This window comes from Geospiza fortis, unplaced genomic scaffold (assembly GCF_000277835.1).
Source record: "Geospiza fortis unplaced genomic scaffold, GeoFor_1.0 scaffold112, whole genome shotgun sequence".
Taxonomy (NCBI): domain Eukaryota; kingdom Metazoa; phylum Chordata; class Aves; order Passeriformes; family Thraupidae; genus Geospiza; species Geospiza fortis.
Genome location: NW_005054298.1, coordinates 17,422,868 through 17,447,817, shown reverse-complemented (window position 1 = coordinate 17,447,817; position 24,950 = coordinate 17,422,868). Strand labels below are relative to the sequence as shown.

The 24,950-nt window shown below is 39.4% G+C and overlaps 1 protein-coding gene across 2 annotated transcripts in view; it reads right to left on the bottom strand.

Annotated features, from left to right (window-relative positions):
- CERS6 (ceramide synthase 6) overlaps positions 1 to 24,950 on the bottom strand; it is an 82,288-nt gene that overhangs the window by 39,851 nt on the left and 17,487 nt on the right. For both annotated transcript variants that reach the window (XM_031056582.1, XM_031056589.1), the window contains exons 2-4: positions 24,101 to 24,206; positions 21,891 to 22,021; positions 7,854 to 7,911 (exon numbers count right to left, since the gene is read on the bottom strand). In XM_031056582.1, the coding sequence (XP_030912442.1) occupies positions 7,854 to 7,911; positions 21,891 to 22,021; positions 24,101 to 24,206 (295 nt within the window). The remainder of the gene's footprint in view (positions 1 to 7,853; positions 7,912 to 21,890; positions 22,022 to 24,100; positions 24,207 to 24,950) is intronic.

Sequence of the window (24,950 nt, the reverse complement as noted above, 5' to 3'; positions counted from 1 at the left end):
GCAGCTGTACATTAGCTTTACAGCTGCTTTCTATTTTTGATCATAATGCCAGACCACATCAATTAGCCTAGCATTTGCATCTAGGAGGATATTTATGGATTTACTTTATTTAAAAAGACAGCACATAACAGCATGCCTTGAATTAGTTTGTTAAGAGAGAGTACTGAAGTTTACACTTGGGAAACCATACCTTGGTAGGAGGGAGATCTGCATAAAATTAAACCTTTTAAGAGACCAGGAAAAATCCCAAGAGCAAATAATTAAAAAAATAAAATAGGGCACTTCAACCCTTATTGATCACTGCAGAGTAGCATGATTTCAGACTACTCCTAATTTTCCTACAGCATGCAGCTTCAACAAAGCTCCAGGGTTTCCAGTGCTCTGATACTATGGATACTCAAAGGCATACAGGAAAGTGGTGAATAATTAAACTCATCATTACATATCTACTTTTTGTAATTATGTTCCTATTTGTGGCTGCTCTGCCAGATGAGTGCATGTGTCTGATTCTGCCAGCCACTGCCTTCCAATAGCATGTGTTGATGGCAAGTGTTTACCAGACTCATTGTACTCCTGATGCTGAATTTTGGAAATCCTCAGGCAGCTGCTTTCCTTTGCAGGATTCACCATGGCTTGCTTCACTGACATATAACATGTTCCACTATTGCATGCAGTCCATGAAGGGAGAGAAAGTCAAATTTTAATAATAAGAACAACTTCATACCAAGGTAAACATCAAAAAAAATTTCATGCCTAAACCCAGATGTTTAAGATTGTTGTATTTATGAATCTACACTGCCTACAGGAAACACACTGTATAGAGAAAAGCCAAACAAAAGCCCCAGCTGATGTGTTTTGCTCTACTTTCATATAGGCTCATTGTAGCAAGGTCGCAGGATCGTCCCTGACAGTCTGAAAATTAGGAAGTTACTGCAACTGCAGAATTTTCAATGGAAATACAGGTTTTCTCTGGTTCACAGGGCCATTATTCTCTAGTTCACAGGGCCCTGGAGAGGCAAAATGTATTTGAATCCCATAGTGCCATAATGGGCAGGTGGTGAAGAAGACCTTCCATTAGCGAACTCTCCACTCTCAAGCAAAACCCTGGCAGAAGGAGCTGACAGCTTCTCAACACAGACACCACCAAGTCCCACCTGACTGAGAGAGCAGAACTCCTTCAGACAGGCTGGGACAGGCAGGCCCAAAGGCACCCCAGTGTGTGGGCACTGGACAGGAACCCATCTCTAAGCACTCTGCCCACTGAGCACAGCTAAAATGAGGCACAACCCTAAGCAACAGTGAGTAAGGACACACTGAAGTAGCTGCTTCCCTTCCACTCCTGCAACCACTGCATTTTTTCATTACAACTGAAATACTCAGAATCACAGAATATGCTGAGTTGGAAGGAACCCATCAAGTCCAACTCCTGGCCCTGCAAAGAGCACCCCAAGAATCACATTTCTTGTTGTATGTAATAATGCCACAAGCACTAAGTACTAAATGAAAAAAAATCCCAGTGACAGAATCTCTCTCATATTGTGTTTTCCTCTAACAGGAAGACAGAAGGGGGAAATGTTAATTAATTTAAATATAAAAACACAGTTTGCAAGGAATTTTTTCCCGCTCAGTTCTGAGTCAGTGACTGTAATAACATTTCCTTCTCTAAAGCAAAAGAAGACAGCCAAAATAATATCCCAGAATGTCTAAACTTACATAAAATGTTATATTCATTTTCCCTCTGTTTTTCACCTTTCCCTCCTGCTGAGGAAGTGCAAAGACACAAGTCTTCTGATGTTTCCATTTGTCATCTGCTGATGGATCTATTGACAACTTGCAGTGTTCTGCAATTGATCTAATAAAACAACTAGCAATAAGACTGGCTGGTAGGGATGAGAACAGAGGAACTGTCCTAAATTGCATATGATTTTGTTTCATAAATCACAAATTTGTATTAAGTTTTAGTATAAAATCATAAATAGTAAATTTGTGCCATAGCAAAAAACTTAAAGTAATTGGGTAAGAGGAAAGAATTTTCTCTTCCTCATCTTCTTGAGCCTACAATTCCTGGGCACAGGACAAAAATCCCTGTAGAAACTCCTTACGTTACCTGTGAGATAACAGCAGTTAAAAATAGAAGAAAAACTCTGAATGAGATTCAAATTTACAGCAGTACTTCCCCGTGCTAACCTGGCACTATTCAATAGCCAGTAGCCAAGAGCATCAGCAGGCAGAAGAAATTAGAAAGCTCTGGGAGGTGTGACAGGTTTACACTGGAAGGGAATATAATAGGGAAAAAACCCAAAAGATCATCAATGATGTATTTATTCATTTTCAAGATTTTTTTCCTCTACTACTGAAAGATAAAATGAAGCAGCTTAATGACTTGAAGCACTTATGGTATAAAAATACATATTGTTCTACAGGTTTTACTAATTTAATTGAGAATACAGCTATCCTCCTCCAAGTCATTCCCTCAGTAGTGAGTGCAACTGAACAAGGGCAATGCAAGGCACCAGTTACATTAGTAATAACCTGTATTACTACTACTGTATAATAACCTGTATTACTAATTCTTATATCCAAACAGGTACTCTTTGCTGAGGTTTAATTAGCTGTGAAAAACAGGACTGCTTCATTAATGTGAATAGAAAAACATGAAAAGCTCATGGCAATAGAGTGCTGAGCTAATACTTTACTACAGGTATGAATGAGCCACCTTAGTTTGTAGATGAATTAAAACTATTTTTATCATATAATTGCCCAAATATAACACTTGGTGAGGTATTTTTTCTACATCTGCCATTTTTATGATATGACCCTGAAAAAATTTCAGTCTTTCAGAAAGCTGGGCTGCCAAGAAAATGAATACTGTGCTGAAGGCAAAATTAGCAACCAGTCCACAGGGGGATCCGAGGTGTGGCAGCCCCTCCTTCACTGCCCCAAACGACAGCGTAATGCACAAGCAGCAGAGATGCTGTATATGGCTCAGTACCAGCTTAACTTGCCAATTTGATGATTACATAGCATTTACTTACTACTCTGATGTTATTAAATACCCCCGGCTGGATTCAAAACAGATAAAGTGAAATTGAATTCTAGATGCATTTTTTGAATTAGCGTGCTGCTTTTCCTTCCCATGATTATGTAAAATTTATCCCCGTTGTATACATTTGAAAGTCCTGTTGCCATCCTATTACTGAATTAGGATACCATTGATATTCTCCTTTGCTTTTTCTTTCAAAACCCTTCAGTTTCCTTTCAGCCACAAATAAATTCTGCCAGCTTGCTTAGCTTTGTCCTCTTTTGCCTGATGCAGTTATTATCTTAACTTCCAACAGCTTACACAGTGAATTACTTCCTATGCTGACCTGCCTTCTCTTACAAAGTCTCATTGTCCAAAATGCATTCATTCTCCTTGTTGATGTACACTGAGGTGCTGCAGTAATTTAAAACTAAGTTTCTCCAGTAGCTTTGATCTTTCTCACAGCATGACTCATGATTTGTATCTCAGGCATCCAAAACACTCTGTTAATCTCTCCTAAATGCCCTCAACAATTTTTATGCCTTTTTGAAGATAAATCTGAAACAAATTCCTTTTCCATGAGATAGCATCTAACTATGGCCTTCCTGGAAACCTTTTCCACTTGTGACGCTTATTTAAAAATGTAATATGGTATTTCCCCTTTCTCACAATGGCATTCTTCAAAAGACTCCAGAGCACGGGTATTCTTTCTTGCTCACTCAGTGAATTAGAAATTGTTTTATTTATCACCTAATGTTCAGCCCTGCTTTCACAGAAAGGAAAAAGGTTACAATTCAATTTTAATATCCAAAATTATTTTAGCTTAAAAATTTTCATCACTTACAGAAACTCAGCAATTGGTTTTACGAGTTAAAAAAAAAAAAGAAATCAAACCCTCCGGAGAATCCAAATCAATTTTAAAGCAAGCACAATCTACCAAATGCGGGCTTCATTTCCTCCCTTAGTGGCCTATGTATCACATTATCCCTCTGCTAATAGCACAGTAAAATATCAAATATCAGCATTGTGTTAAAAGGGCTCCACAGTGGCCTCTGGCATTTTTCATTTAAATGAGAATATTTATCCAGCATTGGGCAAATAAGCTCTCTGAACAAAAGGAATTACAAGGCTTTAGTAACAGGTAATATAACAACCTTTCGGGAAGAATGTGGGAAGGAAGCATCACAACAGATGCAGACTAGAGCAGATAAAGTGCCCAGCAGAATGCCTGCTTCAATTGATTCAAGAGAGAAAGAGACACCAAGAGCTCTGGAGGTAAACCCCTGCCTCCCAGCTTTTGCCACAGTGTTGTTAGCTAGAGTCAGCTCTGATTTAAACCAAGGTGGTAGACATTTTCCAAACTCATCCTTTGGTATTTCAGTGCTAAAACCAGAAAAAAAATCAGCCTGCTTTAAGGAGTCTTATTCTATGAATTAGACAATCAGACATAATCCAAACAGTGGTATGCATTTTTCCAAGATGCTGCATTTCTTTTATTGTTCTCTTCCACAAAATATGCAGCAGCATTAGTTTCATGAAAAAGTAGATGCAGCAGGTAGGGCAACAGAAGATGGAAACAATAAATGAAATACTGAATATTCTGATGCAGGTAATTTCTTTCTGCTCCAAATGATGTAACATGCAATGTGTTCTGCAAATAGCTTTCCAATAGCTGGGGAAATTTTATGACAAAATCAAGCCTGTCCTACTGCTACAAAGACTGAAAACTGTCTAGAGTACCAGTATATTTTTTGAATATAGCAATTTAATTTTATGAAGTGGCTGTGCATTACAGCCATTATTTTCTTCATCTAAAGTTAACAATCTGAATAGTAGATGAACTGTAATACAGAAACAATGTCAATAACCAGCCACCACTTTATTCTGAACTTCTTTTAATGTATATCAAATGAAGGTGGTCTGACTTTAGGCTCTAAAATTCTGGAGTACAACCAATCTGAAATGGCATTTACAAATTCTACACTACTCTCTCTGGGCTTTAGCATGTGCATGTATTGCTGCTGCTATTTTATTCCAAAAAGAGGCAAAGAATCAGTCAAACTCAGCTGAGCAACAGAATACAACATTCTCTCTCACAAAAAAGCATGAAGCCAGTTTCTCTCAATGCGCACAGAAAAACTGTGGGCCACTACCAGAACATCTCCTGCTGTCACACAGAAGCTCACTGGCTCAGTGGTTGGTGCACACATGAGAATAAGCACTTCAGTTTCTTAATTTGAAACATTCTATAGTTTCAAGAAAGGGGAAGTTTCGTAACAGAAGAAGTGGAGCTCTACCTGTTGGGTTTCTTTCCTTCATACTACCCTGCTATATTTTATTTGCCTTCCATACATTTATGATGTCCCTTGAGTAGGCTTTTGGAGTCAAATTTACACTTCAACATGGCTTTCCCTGTTCTTTTGCAAGCTAGATGTACCACTAGAAATTGTAACTACCCACCAGACAGTTCTCAGTTCTTCCGTAGGGGATGACTCATTAGGAAGGACACTCTATCAGCTGCATACACACAGAAGCTTGTTGCACCCAGCATTTTTTAAATATAGCCACAGCATACTCATATCATCTGCCTTACTTCAACACTGAATTTGAAAAATAGCAAGACTTGTTTATCCAGGCAGAGGATTCTTTTCCCAGTAGAATACCTACATGCAACTTCAGGTTTCCAAGTCTCAGTGCAGACTTCAGAAGACCCGCAGAAAATTAATCCTCTTCTGTGAGTTTGTAATTCTCATGGGCAATTAAAGGAAGGAAATTAAATATGAAAAGTCTATATATGTCACCTGGAAGCTTTGCTTCAATATGCTTGTTAAGATTTTTCATTTTACAACACCATACAGGCACTGCTTAGCACCAAGGGTGAGCAAGCAAGAAAGAAGCCAATCCTGAACTCTTTGCTCTGTTTCTTTATCACCAAAGATAATGATATTTTTTCTATTTAATTGGAGCACAGTCAGACCATTAACTCTTAATGAGCAAAGCCACCATTTATTTAACTACAAATATTACTGAGGAAAGCAAAAACATTATCTCATTCCCCTGTTAATGATAAGCAAAGCAGCCAGTTTAATGTCACTGGCACTCACTGAAACTTAATGTTATGTTGACATGACTGCTGGTGCGGTACTCTGCAGAGAAGTGTTTTGTAGACATGCAAATGAAACAAATGGTAGAGCTGAAAAATCTCAGTTTCATTCAGAAAGGAAAGAATTTGCGTATACATGATCAAAGTGGAAATATAATTGGTTACTTATCTTTTATGCTTCAAACATTAGTGATTAATAAATACACAAAGAATGCTATAGTGAATGCTGGCTTCAGTCCTCCAATGCTAAAACATCTCATTCAGAAGTCTGAAAACCAAGATGGGGATGATCACATCTAGCATCTGCCATTTTACCAAGAATGGGGGCAGTGAGGATTTAGATGGAAAGGTGAATGCTTCATATTAAATGATTTTGTGGGCCACCCACCCACTCTGCAGTCACAAATAATTTAAACCTGATCTAAAAACAGTAAAGACTGGAGCTGGCAGCTAGTAACAAAGAAAGTATCGTCTTCTCTTTCAAAGTTGGTACCTTGGTCCATTTCCTCACACAGAAGAACACTCATAACCAAATCTGCTCTTGAAAACAGTATTTGAGGTAGAAGGTGGACAACTTGAACACTTAACCTACATTTACACTGATTCCCTCTTCTCATAAAGTATCAGAAATGATACAGGTGAGTTCAAATCCTGATTATGATGACCTGTTCCATCCCCTCAGTGCATTAGCCATCACACTGCAGGGCACGTTCTGAAACACACAGTGCTATGGGATCAAGCAACCATACAGCATGTTAATGGATGAAGTTCACATAAAATGGAAGTGTTCAAGGAGACAGAGGGAGAATGCAACTGCATGCTGCTCTGGCCCACACTTCCCCTGGGGCTGACTACTGCTCAATAGCTCTGATGGGCCCTCCCTGCACAGGCACATCATTATTCCTCATACCAAGCTGCCTTGCACCTGAGACAGCCTCAAGAACTACAGACATAAAAAAGATCAGTAAACCTCTTTTACTTACAAAGCACATTCAGGATACAGAATCTGTCTCTCACCCAGAGACATTCAGGATACATATTCTTGTGTCAAATTTTTGACCAAAACAAAGATTACATGAACACATTGAATGCACCATTCCTCTAATTTCACCTCCTAGAATTACAGAAATATGGCCCAACTTGCACAGAAGCTCTGAGAACTAGTCACACTATAGAAACAGTTTGCACCACAAATCTGTATTACTCTCTACTGCAGGGCTAACAGACCTATGTCAAGTGCTTAGAAGCTTTCCATACCCTTCTCTTTTTAAATCAGGTGAAACACACCACTGATGGGAAACTCCACAGAAACCTCCTTCCACAGTACATTAGACAAAGAATAGGCAAAAAAGGTATTTTTTTCTCAAACACTAATGCAATTTGTTTGTTAATAAAAAGTAACCTCTGTCAGAGGCATTTAAGCAAGGATGATGGTGAAATTGAGATTAATACTTTGGCAAGCTTTACTGCCAGTTTAATACCTATAATGAAAAGTAATCAAGTGAACTAGGCATGTTCCTACGGCTTTTTTTCTTTTAAAACCCCATTAAATATTGATAAGAACTTCTATTCCTTACCAATGCTAGCAGCAAAGCATTTTATGAATGCAAATTAAATTTTAATTTTCACTCCTTGTGAACATTGACTTTATTCCTGAGCTTTATATTATGCCTGTACAAGACTTCCAAGTCTGATACGTTATGAAAGCATAATAATATAAGTGCCTACCTTTTTCAGGAACCGTACTCCATAGGTAAATATATAAAGGTAAAATGTAAATCTCCACCTGCAAAAGGCACAAGAGATTAACTCTAGGATACCAGGTTTACATATTTTACAGTTCAACACATGATTTCTTATTTCACCACCAAACCACCACACCCTGGTGACATTAACGGAAGTTGAAGCAAAATTTTGGTCTGGTTTTCTACAGCTTCTGTTATCAAGCATTGTTCTTATTTGCTGGCTTTTCCTGGCCTCTCATTAACTCTCTGAAAATACTTGCTAATTTTGTCTAAATAGGGGGGAAAAATTCTCACACATTTTTAAGGATATTAAGTTTTTAAAAGTTTAATGAAAACTAGCAGGACATTGGAGGAGAGAGGACAATTTACCCATCTGTTGCAGGAAAGTTCATCTCTCATCAGACACCAGGAAAAAGATAATAAGAAATTTTATTAAGACTTCAACAGGTGACTTGGGAGTATTGCATGTCAAGCAGACTCTTTAGTAATGAAAAGTGTCATCCACAATGAGCTGGAAATTCACTTGGCAAATTCCAGCACTCCACATTTGGTTTTAGGGAGTGCATTTGGGTCAGATAGATATGCTGGATACAGATATCCATAATTTACATCCACTTCCCATGCATCCCTTGATAAAAATGATCTACATTTTCCCAAATGCACTCAGAATAATTGCTGAGCTTCTGGTTTTTCTTTTCAGATAGAGGCAAACTAGAAGTTAAGAACAGGATTCCATGGAAAATAAGAGAAACCACCAGGAGATTTAATAGAAAATTATCCTCTCCTCTGTCTTTCTCCAGTCTTCAAGAAAAGACAGACACAGTAACTTCCTATCTTTTGGACCCATTACTCACCTATGAAAGAGCTACTGGAAGTCTAAGGAAATAAAATCATAACCTTATGCAGTATAAATTCTTAGAAGAATTCCTTGGGTTTTTTTTTCCCAAGTGTTGGACTGACTACACACACATGCTTAATATAAACACCAGAGAAGTAATAATCATAATGTTTATAGCAGGATGAGATTTAGCTACCTTAGTGTGAAGCAATGCTGCAACATGAATCATCTTCAATGACACATTTTACAGCACTTACAACTTTCTCTCCACTGGCAAAACCATTAGCTTCCAGTTAATTTGCACTGGAGTGCTTTCAAACACTACTGGAATGGTTACAAAACTGAAAATGTTCCTATATTAAAGGTTAATCCAAACCCTTCTCTTCAAAGCTACTTTCACAAGTACTTAGAAAGACAGTTGTGTCATACATAAATAACCCTCTGCCAATTTGAGGAGAGTGTAAGAACATCAATGAGATTTAAAGTGCGATACTTCAGTTGAACAGAAACTCTATTTTACACTGTAGTCTCCATAGCATGGAAGAAATGTAATAAATTAAACTGATATGAGAGAAATAGCAAACCCTTCAAGGGTTTGGGCACTGTAGTAACATGGCACACCGCTTTCATGCTGAAACTTTCAACACACTCTGAACATAGAGTACTTGGAGGCAAAATGTTCGTTGTGCTGGCAGAAACCTTCAGATCATGCACGTGAAAGAAACAAGATAGTATTATGAAGGAAGGATTTATTTGGGTGGAAAGTTTCTCCTTAGGCCAGTCCTACAGCCAGTAAACTTGCCATTCAGTTTCACAGTTACATATATCATCTAGTGAAAGTTTGAAGGCTGTCACTGAAAATACTAGGAGCAAAACCCTGCCTAACCTATTCACTGATGAGCACTTTCAGTGCCCTTCTTTCACTCCTAAGTGTGAGCAGCTATGATCAATTCCTTGCAAAGAGTTTTATAACCTTCCACATTTCTCCAAGCAAAATTCGTAACATGCTTAAGGGCTTTTCTAGCTTGCCATTGGGAGATGCAATATTCCACAGAAGAGTTCAAAGGCAGTTTGATGTATTTGAAAAATGTTAATAGCTGCGTTTAGCTGGTGGGTATCAGGGATTTTCCAATCTGCATGGACATTTGGAAAACCCTGATTGCAGAATTTCCTACAGCTACCACCCATCAAAAAATAAGACCCTTTCCCAAAACAGGCAAATTAAACCCACTGATATCCCCATCTAACTCTCCACTCACCTCCCAAAGCACTGACAGGGCTATAGATTTGTGCTAAAGCCATGGATTACCCTGAAGGAGAGTTTCTGGAGCTTCAGAAAACCCTCAGAGCCAAGAGCCACTGGGTATTATTTGTGCCTGCTGAAAACAGTCAACTTGCTTCAACTGTTACACTGCTATAAAGGTGATAGATGCACACAAGGATATGATATGTTTTTCTTCCTGAATTTGCAAGTGGACTTGGATTTAGCACCGGAAAATGAAACAAGGCTAAGAATTGAATGATGACAACTGGTCAAAGTACTAACTTCTTAAAGAAAAAAGTATTGATAGAAACAAAAAGCTCATTCCTGTTGAACAACAAACACAAAAGCTATTCTACAAACTTCTGGCTTGGTCAAACTCCAATAAAAATTTGAAACAAAGCAAAGTTGGAATTGGCCCCTGGCATGTTTATCACCATTAACCAGCTAACTCTGGTGGTAGCAGATCAACAAAGGACTTTCATTGCTCTGAAGCTGGCAGTAAGCTGCTTTTTCTGCAGACTTTAAAGGCAATTCTCCCAGCTCAATACCCCAAAAGGAATCTCAATCTCATACAAGAAAGCCCGAGGAGTTTCCGACATTGTTTTACCAGTACTTGTAGATGGTTTATTGCTGCACTTACCAGTAAAACATCCATAAGCCAAGGTAAAATAGATGAATGTATACTCAATAATTTGGGATTAAAGACAGGGAGAAAAGGTACAGGAACTAAGGTATGAAGCTGCACTATTCACTTAAAATCACACAGACGAGGACGGAATGTATGTAAAAAATACCTTTCATACAGTGCAGATATGTCCAAGCAAGGTTCCTCCACAGGTGAACTCTCAAATCAATTGTCTTGCAACAAGTACTCTAATATGAATGATGTATTTCAATCTACAGTACATACTTCTTTATGCCTCTATTTGGGTCTCACTGAAGCCCACTGATGAGGAAATGCAAATAAAGGGAAAATGTTATGAGCAGTAATCACACCTATTCACAGTATAGCCCAGTGTCCAAAACTTCTCTGCATTTTGGGAACTTGGGCAAAATGTTCCTTCTGTCTGCACAGAACATCATAGAAGAGAAGGACACCTTTCTTAGTGTGTGGTTATTGAGTTTTATTCCAACTGAATTCCCCAAGTGGTAGTTGATGAAGTGCTGTCTTGAATTTGTTCTAGGTAATAGTCCCAAATCTAATGTTGGAAAGTGCCTCCAGACTAAGCACAGTCTGAATAGTTACAGAACCCAGGAAAGGGAAGATGCCTAGCCAGTGCTACAAAACCTCCTAGGACCCTTTCTAATATCCTGCTAAAGGTCCTCCTTTAGCATCAGCAGCTCATGCTGAGTGTCCATATGTCACTGGATACTGTTCTTGTTTGGTCACAGCTGGTTGAATTCAACAGGGAAAGCAACTTCTTCTAAGGCAGCAGTAGCAGAGCCCAAGGGACTAGGAAAAGCAAGGCAAGATGCGTACTAAAATATCTCTTGTTCCCTTTTTCTCCCAGCAATATTCTCTGCCCTATTAAAGACATACAGAGGAGGCCACAAGGTGAAGCACTCCATCGTGGGCCACTGCCACATCAATTCATGCTTAACTGAAAGATGAAAACAGCTGAAGCTTCTCTGTTTTGTGAGAATTTACTCTGTCCCTCAGACCTCAAACATCCCTTTGGTCAGTTGTATAGAGACAAAATTTGAATTACCCATTTACACACAAAGTGTGCTGCTTGAAAGGCTGAAGTTAGTTTAAATCCAGTAAACCTAGATGAAAGCACTCAAGGCACAAGAGCTCTGAAAGACCCGATCTGTCTGCTCACAATAAGGTTTATGAGGTTCACTTTAGTCCTCCACTATAAGACTTCCAAACTGAACCAAGCTTGCATCTGAATAAGGGAGATCAAATGGACTTATGGACCTTCCAGCAAATTCATCAGGTTGTGCTGTTGCTTACCGGGCCAGTGCTTCAAACATGAATGTGACATGACACACTGCAGCAAAAAAGTGTGAAGAGTGAAGCTGAATAGTGACTCTGCCATAACAGAAAAATAAATTCTTTTCTAATGCAGTCTTGAAAAGACTGGTGTAGAGTCCCTCAAAGGTGCAGCAGCAGATCTGACTGCTCTTGTTCTACATTTGAATGCATTCCCAGTCCACAGCAGTATCAACCCCTTTAACTTTGAGCTGCTAATGAAATTTTAAAGATGCTTCAGCATGACACAGAACATCATCTAAAAAGATGGAAAAGTTAGAGAGTCTCCACCAACTAACCTGATATACCTCAGGGTATGCTCAATTCAGCAAAAACTATTTAAAGTGCCCAGTCGAGCAAGCACTTCACCAATTTCATGCATATGTCTTGTCAGGTTCCCTTCATCACACTGATGAAATTTTGTCCTTTAAATTTTCCTCTGAATTTTTGCACTGAAATATGAAATTAAACTATGGCTAACAAAAAAAAAAAAGGATCCCTACTCCATAGTTTTTGCAGAGCTCACCACATGGGGCTCATGTCCAGCTGAGAGAGCTCAGCATGGGTGCCTCCCTAAGAAAAATGCACACTTCTCCCTAGGGCAAGGGTGAAGAGGCACAAGGCCTCTCTGCTTCTGCAGTTTTCCCTTTTTTCCACTTCTTTTGCAGGAAGACTGAGTAGCCAGGCTGTGAACACTGGCAGTCCTGCAGAACTTTGCAGCACCCAGCTTGCAGTGCACAGTGCTTATAGCTCTGATGCCAAACCAGTGTCTGCTGCTCAGAAATGCTGTGCAAGGATCCAAAGCTAACTGCTGACAGCAAAACACCAAACATAGTAAATACAGAATGTTAAAAACATAAAACCCATTATTCTTGCAGAATTGTAGCTGTTATTTACAGAGATGCCTTTGCCACTGGTTTGATACAGACAGGGCCACAAACAGCAATGTAAGAATGCCACACTTCAAAACAGTTAACCTTAAAAAACCTCATTGTTATTTAGCAACTAGTCATAGGCTCACCACATTGTCTGCAGTTGAAGAAACTGGCTCTCTGGCTCTGAAAACTATTATCAGAGACACTGCAGATGCCTGAAGTTTTTCCATGGAAATACACTTCCATGTGTAAATGTGAGATTCCAGTAAAACATAAGATTTGCTGTTCTCCATCATTCACTGCTCACCTCCTGGCAGTGGCTGACAGACCTCTGGGCTCAGGCTTTGGACTGAAAGCCAAACTGAGCTTCATGCAAACTCCACAGCTGCAGGTCTTGGCTCTGGAGGTGAGAAGGCTTGAAGTACCACTACATAGCCTGTTCTCCATTTCAATCTGCACAATCTGAATGGGCTGCACAAACATGTAGCTGGGCTATGGAATCATTAGCTGGGACTGAAAACTACTTTTTGCTGCAATGGTTTCCTTTGGCTGTGAAAAGTTTATTCACTATGAGAGTGCTCAAAGAAGCATTTCTGAGGCTGAGTTTAAGCAGTATTCAATGTTTATTTCTTTTAAATGGGAAGCACCGCTAAGTTTCACACATGCTCACTGTGACTTAAAGCAGTCTGTTTTATCCTCAGATTGCATTTTTCTGCTCCCCCAACTACAGTATGACAGCCTTCAACCTTCTGATTCACTCAAGAAGACTTAATCCAATTAATGTTGCCTCTGACATAGCCAGAGGTATACATTCCTTCTAGATTCCTTCTATTCCTTCTAGGTATACTACCTCTAAAGACAAATATTTAGAGGATGATCCAAAAAATATAATGGACTCTGAACTTCTGGATCAACTCTTAATATTTGTGACATTGTCTACTTACCTGTTACTCCAACTTTAAGTTAAAACCGAAACGAAACACAACAAACAGTAACCCTTCTCCTCTAAACCAACAAAAAATTTCCCTAAAGATACTATTTTTAGGCAACAAATAATGTAAAAATACAAGACAGAGCACTGAAAAATAATGCTTAATCCACCCAATAAATAGGAGGTCAAACAGTAGACTCCACTAAATCTTTACTTATCTTCAATCCTGATACCTATTCTAACACAAAGCTGCAAGTATGACTGTATGGTTGATGGAAGAAGCTCCCCTGTTCCAACTTCCTGCCTCCCCAGATTTATGTAATGATAATTTGCTGTATTTCCACAAAGCCTGACAGATGCAAGCAGATATAAAAAATGTTAATTAAAAATAATACATAGGTAAATAGATGAATGAATAAAATCTTCTTGCCTCTTTTGGCATGGAGTCAGCCTGGACCATGCAAATGGTAAATAGCTCCTGCACTGTGGTTAAGCAGATGTTATATGCGGAAGAAGGCAGTTAAGCACAACTCACTAAGATGTGCAAAATATCAGGCATGATAAATTGAGAACACTGTATTGCTCTCCTCTTCAATCTTCTGAATTAAGACTTGACTGTCATCTGATTTTCCTCTTGGTTGCAGTTTGAATCAGTTATTTAATATTTAGTATTACAGTGCCACTTGAGACCAGTCCTGTCCTAAATCTGTATGCTCAAAATGCAGCTCTGAAAGTCTTAAGAGCAAAATTTAGTAGTGCAGAGGAAGGGAAAGGAAAGAGGAAAGGAAACACAGTAATAAATTTTGAAGTGATGCAGTTTTATAAATAATAAAGTGTGTTTTTATAATTAGGCCAGAAAATATGTATAATACAAAAGGTGTTTTGGTAACTCATTCTAGGTTACATAGTTTCTGTTCAATGATTATGCAACTGTTCTCTTCTGAGTACTTTTGAGGGCTACATAAAATAAAAATAAGACCTTAGAGACCTATGATCCTTGCCAAATTCTACCCTACAAAGAGATATTATCTGGAAAGCTCATGGGAAGCACACACAGAAAAACCAGCGGGTGCTGCCATCAGAGCAGATAAAGAAGACAGAACCCCAAATTTACCAGGAAGCACCATCTAACCAAACTAGGTTACCACATGTGCCTGTAGCTACATTACCTACCACCATCCCAAAAAGCATTAGATGAACTAGCAAGTTTCTCATCTCCATCAGCATCACGTCATCTTCTCACAGAGACCACCACCACTACATAAATTCAGCTGCAGGCCACTGCAAGCCCCTTGCCATTGGCAGACAACTTACTAACACAGAAAACAGTGTAGTTATATGCCTAGTTATATGTAAGTGAAAAATGCTAAACAATGTGAAAGCTAATTCTCTTCTTAACTCTGTGTCTCTGTGAACTCCATGGATCTACAAAATGAAAGGCAATCAGATATGAAACAAAACTGTGTAACAACATAAATACAAGGGAGAAGAGAGAAGTAAGGATTTGCAGTGTATAAAATAAAATTCACTCAGTGTTGTGTATAAAATAGTATCTTACTGCCACTTAACTCTTCAGTGTTTCAAGGCACTTGTCTCCAGGGTTTGCCAACTACATTTAAAGCTGAGGCTGACTGAAGATGGCAGCTTGTTCTGCCACAATGAAGAACTGGACAGTTTAAGGTGCATAGAACACAAGAAAGCAGTAGCTACTGCAGTCTTTTCAGTTTTCCTTTAGTTGTCTTAAATTGTTATATTGTGGGAGCCAATTCAATTTTGGATTTGTGTTCACATTAACTAGAACTTAGGGAGGAATTATTTAATTTCCATAATATAAGATAATGGTGAGCCCATACAACCCACAAGAGAATGGAAACCTAGTTAATTATAACCTTGCTTAATGTACAATGATTATGTTAAGTGATGGTGTCTTTGCAGGATGAGCACATGAGTTAATTTAAATTTATTAATTGTGTTAAAAACTGTGCCACAGAAGGCAGTAAGGGCAGGGAATTCAGACTTTTAAGTAATTCAACTTGAGGGAAGAGGGAATTCCCCAAGATGCAAAATAATAAGTGCTTAAAGCACTAAAGTCTTAAAACACAGTGAGCATATTATGAGGACATGGCATGGACATCTTTGCCTGTCTGCTCCAGCAGAATAGCAGGGAAAAAGGGCTGGCAACTCCTGACACTTAACCAATGTTGTAACTTTCCCCTAATACTATGTTTGGGCAGTGAGAAGTCCTGAGGCCCAGCCTAAAAAGACAGAATGGTGATTACAGACCAGATTTGTATGTGGGTACAGCAGACACAGTAGGAGAGGAATCATGAGGGAAACTGCCAACCTTGCCCAGTGCTGGGTCTGTTCCATATGAGCCCTGAGCTAACTGGAGCCTCCTGAGCAGCATACTATGGAGTTGCAAGAAGTCTACTTTCACTTTCCTCTTCTCCAGATGATTCAGCTTTTGAATGCAGCGGGACAGGAGGGCAACAAGAGCAGACTCAGATCCAGTATTTTACTATTCCAAATTAAAAAATGATAGGAAGAATGAGATAAAGGGTATACGCAGAGTCACAGGCGCAGCTCTTCAGTAGAAAAGCATTCATTCACCCAGCCTGTGTTAACCTAAGCCCTGGTATTACAGCTGGCAGAAGGAAGAGATCCACTCAGAGGATCACATGGCACAACACGCCCTGCTCCACCACACCATGCCCTCCCACCCTCTCACATCAGGAGGGGCCAGGTGGCTGAAGCTGCTTCCCCTGCTTCTCTCCTCCATCACATCAAAACCCGAGCTTTCACCATGAATGCAAGTACTGCCCATGCTTCCCTGGTTTACCTTCTGTTACTTGACTGCACACACACTCTCCACAACCACAAGAAACAGAACTCCAGCAAGCTCATGACCCACAAGAGGAAAACCTGAATGATGAGGACCCTGTGTTTGCATGCAGGGTAACCTTTAAACCCAGAGAGTATACAAAAACATACATTTACACAAAATAAAAGGCTCCATTGATACTTCTCCACACTGACTTCATACATGGCTTAAAGAGTAGCAGGCAAAGGAATCAGAAACATGCAGAACTATTGAGTGCTACTCTTGTGGAGCAACATCTTACCCTGATGTAAAACAGATCCGGATTTCTGTCTTGGATTTTACATAGTCAAACATGACTCCAGCCCTTCTTGCACAGCTCTAGGTTCCCTGACATTAGTCTCAGCATAAATGCCTCATTCACTTTTACTTTCTACAGAAGCCTTGCATTCAAGCACATCTCTGTTCAGTGATGTTACTAGACATAATTCTTTTAAGAGAGTAATGGGTCCTTGAATGTCTTAACTCCAGAGTCTAAATGCAACTCTTACAGTACTATTGTAAAAAGGCAGTATTTTACATGCTTAGTACAAATAAAAATTGCCAGATCGTCTTTGTTACTCTGCACTTCAGTTACCACTTACTAGCAATTGAGAGTCTCCTTTCTCAACTTCCCTACCACCTGAAGCCATAATAAACACCTCTTGCACTCAGCAAACTCACATGTTTCCTGTTCTGGAACAATTTCACAGACTCCAACTCCCTTCACATTCCATTGAACACCTATGTCCTTCACCCACAAACTGCCTCACAAATGTGACTCTGCCAACACCTGAGCCTACTTGCCTCTCATGTCATAACCCACTTATCAACACAATACAAAATATCTGATTGCCCAAGTAACAGCAACTCCCATTCCATGGAAAACAGCAAAGGAAAACAAGGGAGATAGTGCAGTTCTGTGGCCACTGAAGAGCAGCTACCGCACTTGCTGCAGAGCGGGGAGTGCGTCTTCACAGACTCATCCCCTTTTTGCTTTTCTAGTCATGAAACACTGGTTAGTCCCTCATTCCATCTAGCACTGGTGCAGTTGACAAATCAAAATTAAATGGACTCAAAGTACCATCTATCACAGACTTTTCCTCAGATCAGAAGTATGTTAGAAGCTGGCTTAGGAGAGCCTGATGCTATTAAATACTCAGAGCTAAAAGCCTATTTATTTTCTAATGCTTTACTGCTCAACACAAAGCACAGACTGATGAATTCTTTCACACATTCTGTTACCATGTGCATCAGCACAGTTCAGAATTTCAACAAGCAAACAGATGTCTTTATTTCTTTCCCCTGCACAGTTATTTTCCCAGTACAACCTTGTAGGAGAGAATTACTCTGCTAGCTGAGAAAAGCAGTATGCCCAAGAAGTTGCAAACAGCCCATAGAATTTTCACACAAACGCGTATAACAAGCAAAAAAATCCCCAATTGATATTCCTCTATAACTATACACATACATGTGCACAAACACACACATATACACAGGCACAGATAGATAAAATCTTCCTCCAAAGCAACAACAAAATGTGCACAAACAAAATTTTAATTCATTAGGAAAAAGAATGTCTAGCTAGGATATGAGACAGAGGCTCTTCTCTCCTCTACATCAAAACTAAATGACACCCTACTTAGAGACAATTTAAAATCCAAGCTTCTTCTAGAGAATAAAGGGGAGGAAAAAATAGATCTTTGGCTCTTCCGTCTGCACATTTCCATGTTTTCACATGCAGAATGTTGCATAAACATCTCTCTTGGCCATATGTTTCTTCCAGACACTCCTTAGAAACCACATAAATATCTCTAATAAACAGCTTGCTTAAATGTACATAGCTGTAGGACAGACAAGTCATCAGCCTGATGACATTCCAAAATCCCAGGCTAGTAACTTCTGGCATCACAGGTTCTCTCCCTTTGCACCAAACAAGGGGAGAGGAGAGAATGCTCTTTCTTCCTTGGAGAAAACCAGACATGCCTACACACTGGTAGCATGAGCAGAAACAACACATTGAAACTGGGAAGACACTGGAAATGGTTTGGGAATCACTCCTGCACTGGCTTTCTGACACATCAAACATTAACACAGACATTATTGGATTCTGTATTCTGGGTGGCAATAGGCAAAGTAATACTCTTGATACTAGGCTGTGCCATAGGGACAGAGAGAAAAGAACAACAAAAACCCGACAGAAATACATGGAAGTAGAAAAGTTCATTTTGCACACTTAGTCGACCACTTTTTTCCCCTTCTTTATGCATGTTGGACTTTCAAGTTGAAGAAAGGAGTGCAAATGGTCTAAATTCACAAAACAGAAAGAAAAGCTATGGACAAACTATTCCCTGCAGCTAATATGGTAGGCTAAGTGCCTGAGCTTTGCAATCTGAGGTTATACTAGGTGGATACCTTTCCTAGTGACTATAAACTGTGACTTGAACTCCAGGTTTCATGCCAGAATCACCAAATCCTTGGAATATGAGGACTGACTTGCTAGTAAAATAATACTCAGTGCTGCATTTATTACTTTCTGACTGGATCATTAACCACCACCTGGTGATTATATACATTAATCACCACCTAGTGAAATTATCTATTTCATATTACATATAAATACTTATCACTGTAACATCTGAAAGCTTAAGCAGGTATGTAATACCAATAGGGTCTCACCATTAGGGTCTCTATGGCTACAAAAATCAAATTACACCTTCTCTTTCAGACTGACAGACAAAACTCTATAGTGTGAATTCTAGTTATGAAAGGTTCCTGAAAAAGTAATTTATTTTCACTATAATGCTGTGGCACAAACAGGATCTATAAACAGGAGATTTTACTACTGTGCTTTTCTCCATATAACCATCATCTGCCCATGGCCTGAATATCTGACAAAGACTGGCAGAAAAGGAATTATTCTATTTGGAAAAAAAACCAAGAAAACCATCAAAAAATACCCCCCACAAAACAAAAAAAACCCACCCCAAACCAAAGAAATGCACAAACAAACCACGAAACACAACAAAACAAAAAACCAAACACACAAAACAAAGCGACAAAAAACCCACAAAAACAAACAACAAAACCAAACCAAAGCAAAAAACCCACCAAACACCCCTTCCCCCTCAAGAAGCAGTGAGCAGTGTACGTTTTGGGCTTTCTCTGTGCTCTGTTTATGACCAGAATTGTAACTGCTTGAACAGAAGGGAAGGGTTAGAGAAAGTGAGAAATATCTGACAATAAAAATCTAGTAATGAAGTTACTGGCATAGTGTGTTTGGTGCTGGATCTTTGGCATCATTCATCTCAGGCAAGTGTGTTTATCATTAAATTTCACTCTCAGCTTTTGTCACATTGAAGCTACTCTACCTTAGATAGTGCCCACGCTATTCATTTGCAAGAAAGATAAGGCAGTCAAAAATGGCCTACAGCCCTTCTGGCACAGCTCCTCTTCACTTTCATAATGGAAAAGCCACTCTGGGCCCAAGGAACACTTTGTCTAGCAGTAAATTAAATCGTCTCCATGTGAAAAGAGTTGGAGTTCTTTTTAGGCAGATCCACATTTGCCGTGGGTTCTTTCACTTTTCTTCCCACGCCACAGTCAATCAGTGCTGTTCCCAGCAAAACTGAAGCCTCCTCTGGAGGGACAACAGCAGCTCAGCAGTATGAAGGTGTAGGCAGAGATCAGTGTCATTCTGCTTGCTCTGCTCTTGCTTATGAGATAAGGGTGCACTTTGTTCTGTTGAAACTCTCCACTGGCACCCGAATTACTGAAGACTGGAGTGCTCCCCTTCCCATGACCGCTGTGGGAACATGAACTTCAGGAGCTCAGAGCTTCAAAGCACCTGTCACACACAGCCACGGCATCTCTGAAAAGCCACCCCATTAACTCAATAGCTATGAAAAGGCTACAGACCCCATACCAAAGGATTTCTTTGGTCAAAACTTTCTGAATTACCTCGCTTAGCGCTCTGATGGACAGATTTAACTAAATCACTCTTTAACTGAACCCATACTGAAGGGATAAAAGGGAACCCTGGGTTCCCAGTAGTAGTCTGACTACATGCCAACAACTTTGTCCAAGATGTGTCAGGTCAGCTGGTGGCACACAGTCCGCCACTGGAAATGCTGCCAGGGCAAGGCGTACATGGTTGGATAACACCACATTCCCACAGCACTAGGTACACATAGAAATAGAGAGGCAGCTCCCACTGCACCTCCTGCAAACCATGAACAGAGAGAACCTGAAGTATCTACATATTATTTATGCCATCTTGCTTCTGTTTGGACAAGTTTTATCATTACTTTTAAATACACATATTGCAAAAATGCCAATGGCTGTCTCTAAACAAAGTTGGCACCATATTCTGTCAGCACTTCACTACAGCTTGACCTTACATTCCAGTCTGCATTCATAGCTGTCATTTGCATCCTGTTTTGATAATGCATGCCACAATTCAGCACCCATTACTATCCTATCCATGCCAGTATTTCATGGTATGCTTAAATTTTTCTACCTGTAGGTTCACCCAAATGCTCTGGGACCTGTGCAAGAGAGCGAGGTCTTTAATCGAGTTACAGGGGAAGCAAAATATGCCACCCAAATATGCTACCTCTAAGGCTAGCAATAATTTTTTCCAAGACTCCACAGCTGACAAGTTAACAACTACAACCCTTGCAGAAAAAAAGGTTGTTGTTCACTGATCTCAAAAATTAGTAACTCTAAGGCCAGCAGCTGCTGGCAACAAAATGACCAAATCATTTTGCCATAATCTCAATATGCCTTGATTTATTAAACATTAAGGAAGGAGGACTTGAGCTGTAAATACCAAAGAACAGACTTAAGCATTCTGACACCTAAGTTACTCTGTTTAATAAAGGGCAATCATCTTTAGACAGTTTATCTTTTGTCTTCTTTTTATTTAACAACCCAACTGCCTTTTATCTTTGCTCCTCCATTTCAGACATCCATCAGCTTGTATGGCTAAAGGTAGTGCTGTAAGGACAGCACACTAACATCAGGTGATTTGGTGTTAGGTGGTGCCCTGATAGTATAGAATCACAGCAACATGATTTCTGCAAGCTTTTGACCACTGAAAATACCTGAAAAGCACAATCTGACTCCTTCAGGACAATGAAGATTATTTTTCTCATTAGTTATATTCTACCAATTTGTATAATTTTCTAATTGTCTGCAAAAGTACCTGTGAAAAACAAAAGGGAAAACTGATGAGAACACAGGCTCAACAAGACTCAAGAAGAGAACATGCATCCTTACATGCTCTCACAGAACTTCCTAAGGGTGCTGGGCTTCTCCTGGTTGCGCCTTTGTCGGAACCAACGTTGAATGCTGCGCACATCCCAGTCCAGCTGCTTGGAGAGCCCTTCCAGCCTCTTCTCATCTGGATGCTACAAAACAGAGAAGCACAAAAATTATTTTCTAGCTCAACTGCTTTAACATTTTAAATTCAGAACCACTGAAATTGATTCTTGCCTTCTTACCAAGGCTGTCTGTCAGACACATGGATACACAGAAATACGTTCACAGAAATCTCTACTGGCAGATTCCTGTCAGAATACATTTACAGTGACAATTTATCTAGAAGGACAGATGCTGTAATATGACATGCAGGTCCATTACTGATAAAAAACTTTAAAGGGACAATGGGATTGAAACTTGCTTGAGACTTGGAAGTGAAGTTCAGCAGCCATAAAATGCCATGCATTTCTGGAGCAGTGGCTCTTGCAAACACCCCACTGCCTGCCACACACTAATACCTGTTCCACTCTCCTACATCAGGATCTTTGTCCTAGCGACTGTTGCACTAGGGAAGATGGTTTGACTGACACACAAAAAAGATAAATCCCATGCTTCTGCACAATAATGTTAAAAAATGAGGTCGCTAAACAAAGTGACAACTTCAAAAGGAAAATCACCTTGACAACAGGGAGACATTTTCTGAAATTGTTTTCTGTAAAACTAAATGCACACAAATATTCTCCAAAGCAGAAAATGTAGAAGTCTCACACCATTAGCATGGGTGCAAACCAGTGTAGAGGTAAGGCAAAAGAAAATTAGTTTGTCTTTAATTTGAAGAGCAGTACAGGATGACTCTCCAATCATACAGCAATTCTACATGTACAGTGAAGCATATGTACTACTCATGTATTTCTCCTGATCACATAGTTCTTTAAATAGAAAAATGCAAAATCTGTCTTCTGGAACTTTAGCTTTATTTCTGCAAACCAGTTACATATATTGGATTTGGCATCCATCTCAACAAAGTTTTTCAGTCAACCAAAGTATCTACTAGTTTTTCAATGGAAGGTTAAGAAAAGCAATTTCTGTAACCTTAGAAAGATGAAATGTTTGATGTAGCCCTTGGGAGTTTGACTAGAGAGAACTGCTGTATAGGATTCAAAAAAGAAAGGCAGCTATATTGGACAGTTTCTCTGAGAGCAGCTACCAGATTCTTGCAGGAAAGCAGATACTTTTGTTTGGAGCTCTTCACACTCACAGGCATTTCAGGCCCTGGTCAGACTACCAGATTTTATGACAAAATACTAAAAACAAACACATAAACTCCACAACTAACAAAACAAAACAAAACCATTCTTCATTCAGCTGAGTCCGTGTGAGAGTATATCCTGCAGCTTTCAGAAACAAGCCACATGCAATTCCCTCCCTGAAAACAGGACAAAAGCCACAGCAAGTGCCATGGTGATCTCTGGGTAGTGTAGGACACACAAGCAAGACAGACCCACAGCCCATTTCACTGTCTATGACACTGAACCCAGTTTTGCCCTTCATGACTTTAATACTCTCTGAAGTTTACACTGGTGCCCAGCTGCAGTCTGGAGCCAAGGTGGGAATGGAAAGCTCCTGCAGAAAAATTTGGGATGCTTGAAAAGCACGGACAGAACAACAAACAGGTTGAGATGTCATATGGTGAGAGATGTAGAGACAGATATGTAAGTTGTGGGGGGAAATCTTGTACAAGAAAGATATGCAAATAAAACATTTTTAGTCAGTTTCTCCCCACTTTTCTATGTCGTTCTCCTTTAGCTGGGACACCAGTAAAACAGGCCTTTCCCTAGAAGGAGTAGCTTTGAAGTTTCATGGAAAACTCAGTATCAATATTACTGGCTTACAATGAACCCTTTTTTTCTAAAAACTTCAACAATTTTGCAAAAATTGATACAAAATAGATAAGAAGCAAAAACAGATAAGAAGAAAAAAAATGTAGGTGGCTATATGGCATCTACAAAGTGTTTCTGTGACAATTTTTTACTGAAAACTTACAGGAGACATCACAAAGGGATACACAAGTGCTCAAGCTGGCATTAATGACATCCCCAATATCTGAATTTCTCAACTGAGGGGCAAAATGCAGCACTGCATTTGTCTGTTAGCCTTGCTTTGTTCCGACATAGTTTACAGGGCCACATCCCACTTCACAAGGTGAATATTTTAGTCAGACACACTACCTTTGTAATAGCTGTGAAAACCTTCTCCAAGATAGCATTAGGTTGAGCTTTCTGTGGTCCATTGGCTTGGACTTTAAGGCCTAAGGCACAGGGTTTAGCGATGAACCTGTGAGAAACAGAAAAATGAGAGAAGAAAACAGGTGAAATCCTTCAATTATATACTTCATTACTGTTTTCAATCAGTGGCATGTGGTAAATGGGCAAACATTATGACCCAGCCAACAAAAACAATACTTAGTTTTACAGCTCAAAAGCAAGCTCATGTAGACAATTACATCACAAAGTAAGGAACATCACTTTGAAGGATGAAAGGAACTCCTGGAACACATGAAACAGGATTTTCTTTCATGTCGTGAAGAAAGAGATTAGAACAAAAGCATAAGAGGAATGCCTCCTAGAGAAGCACCAACTAAAGAGAAGAGCAGGGCAGCTTGAGGAGCATGTAATATTATTCTCCAAACACAGCATTTTTAAAAAACAGTTTCCACAGTAGCCACCACCTCAGGACTCCTTTGGCACAATGGAATTTCTGAATCCTGAAAGCTGCCCAGTCAATACAATTTTCTAAAAGCATAACATTTTCATGATACAGAGACACAAGCAATACTCTTCTGCTGAAGTATGAGGCTGTCCAAAATCCTAACACCAATCCATAAGTTCTCTGAGACATTTTAGATTTGAATTGCATAGTTTACATTACATATAGTCAAAGACCACACCTCTACCCATGAAAAATTAAATTATTTGTAACTATGAGTCTAAATCTGGAATTACCATGAAACCTAAAAGCACTGTATAGAAATCACATTCATATCTGAACACTACGAACTTCTGCCATCTTTGAACTATA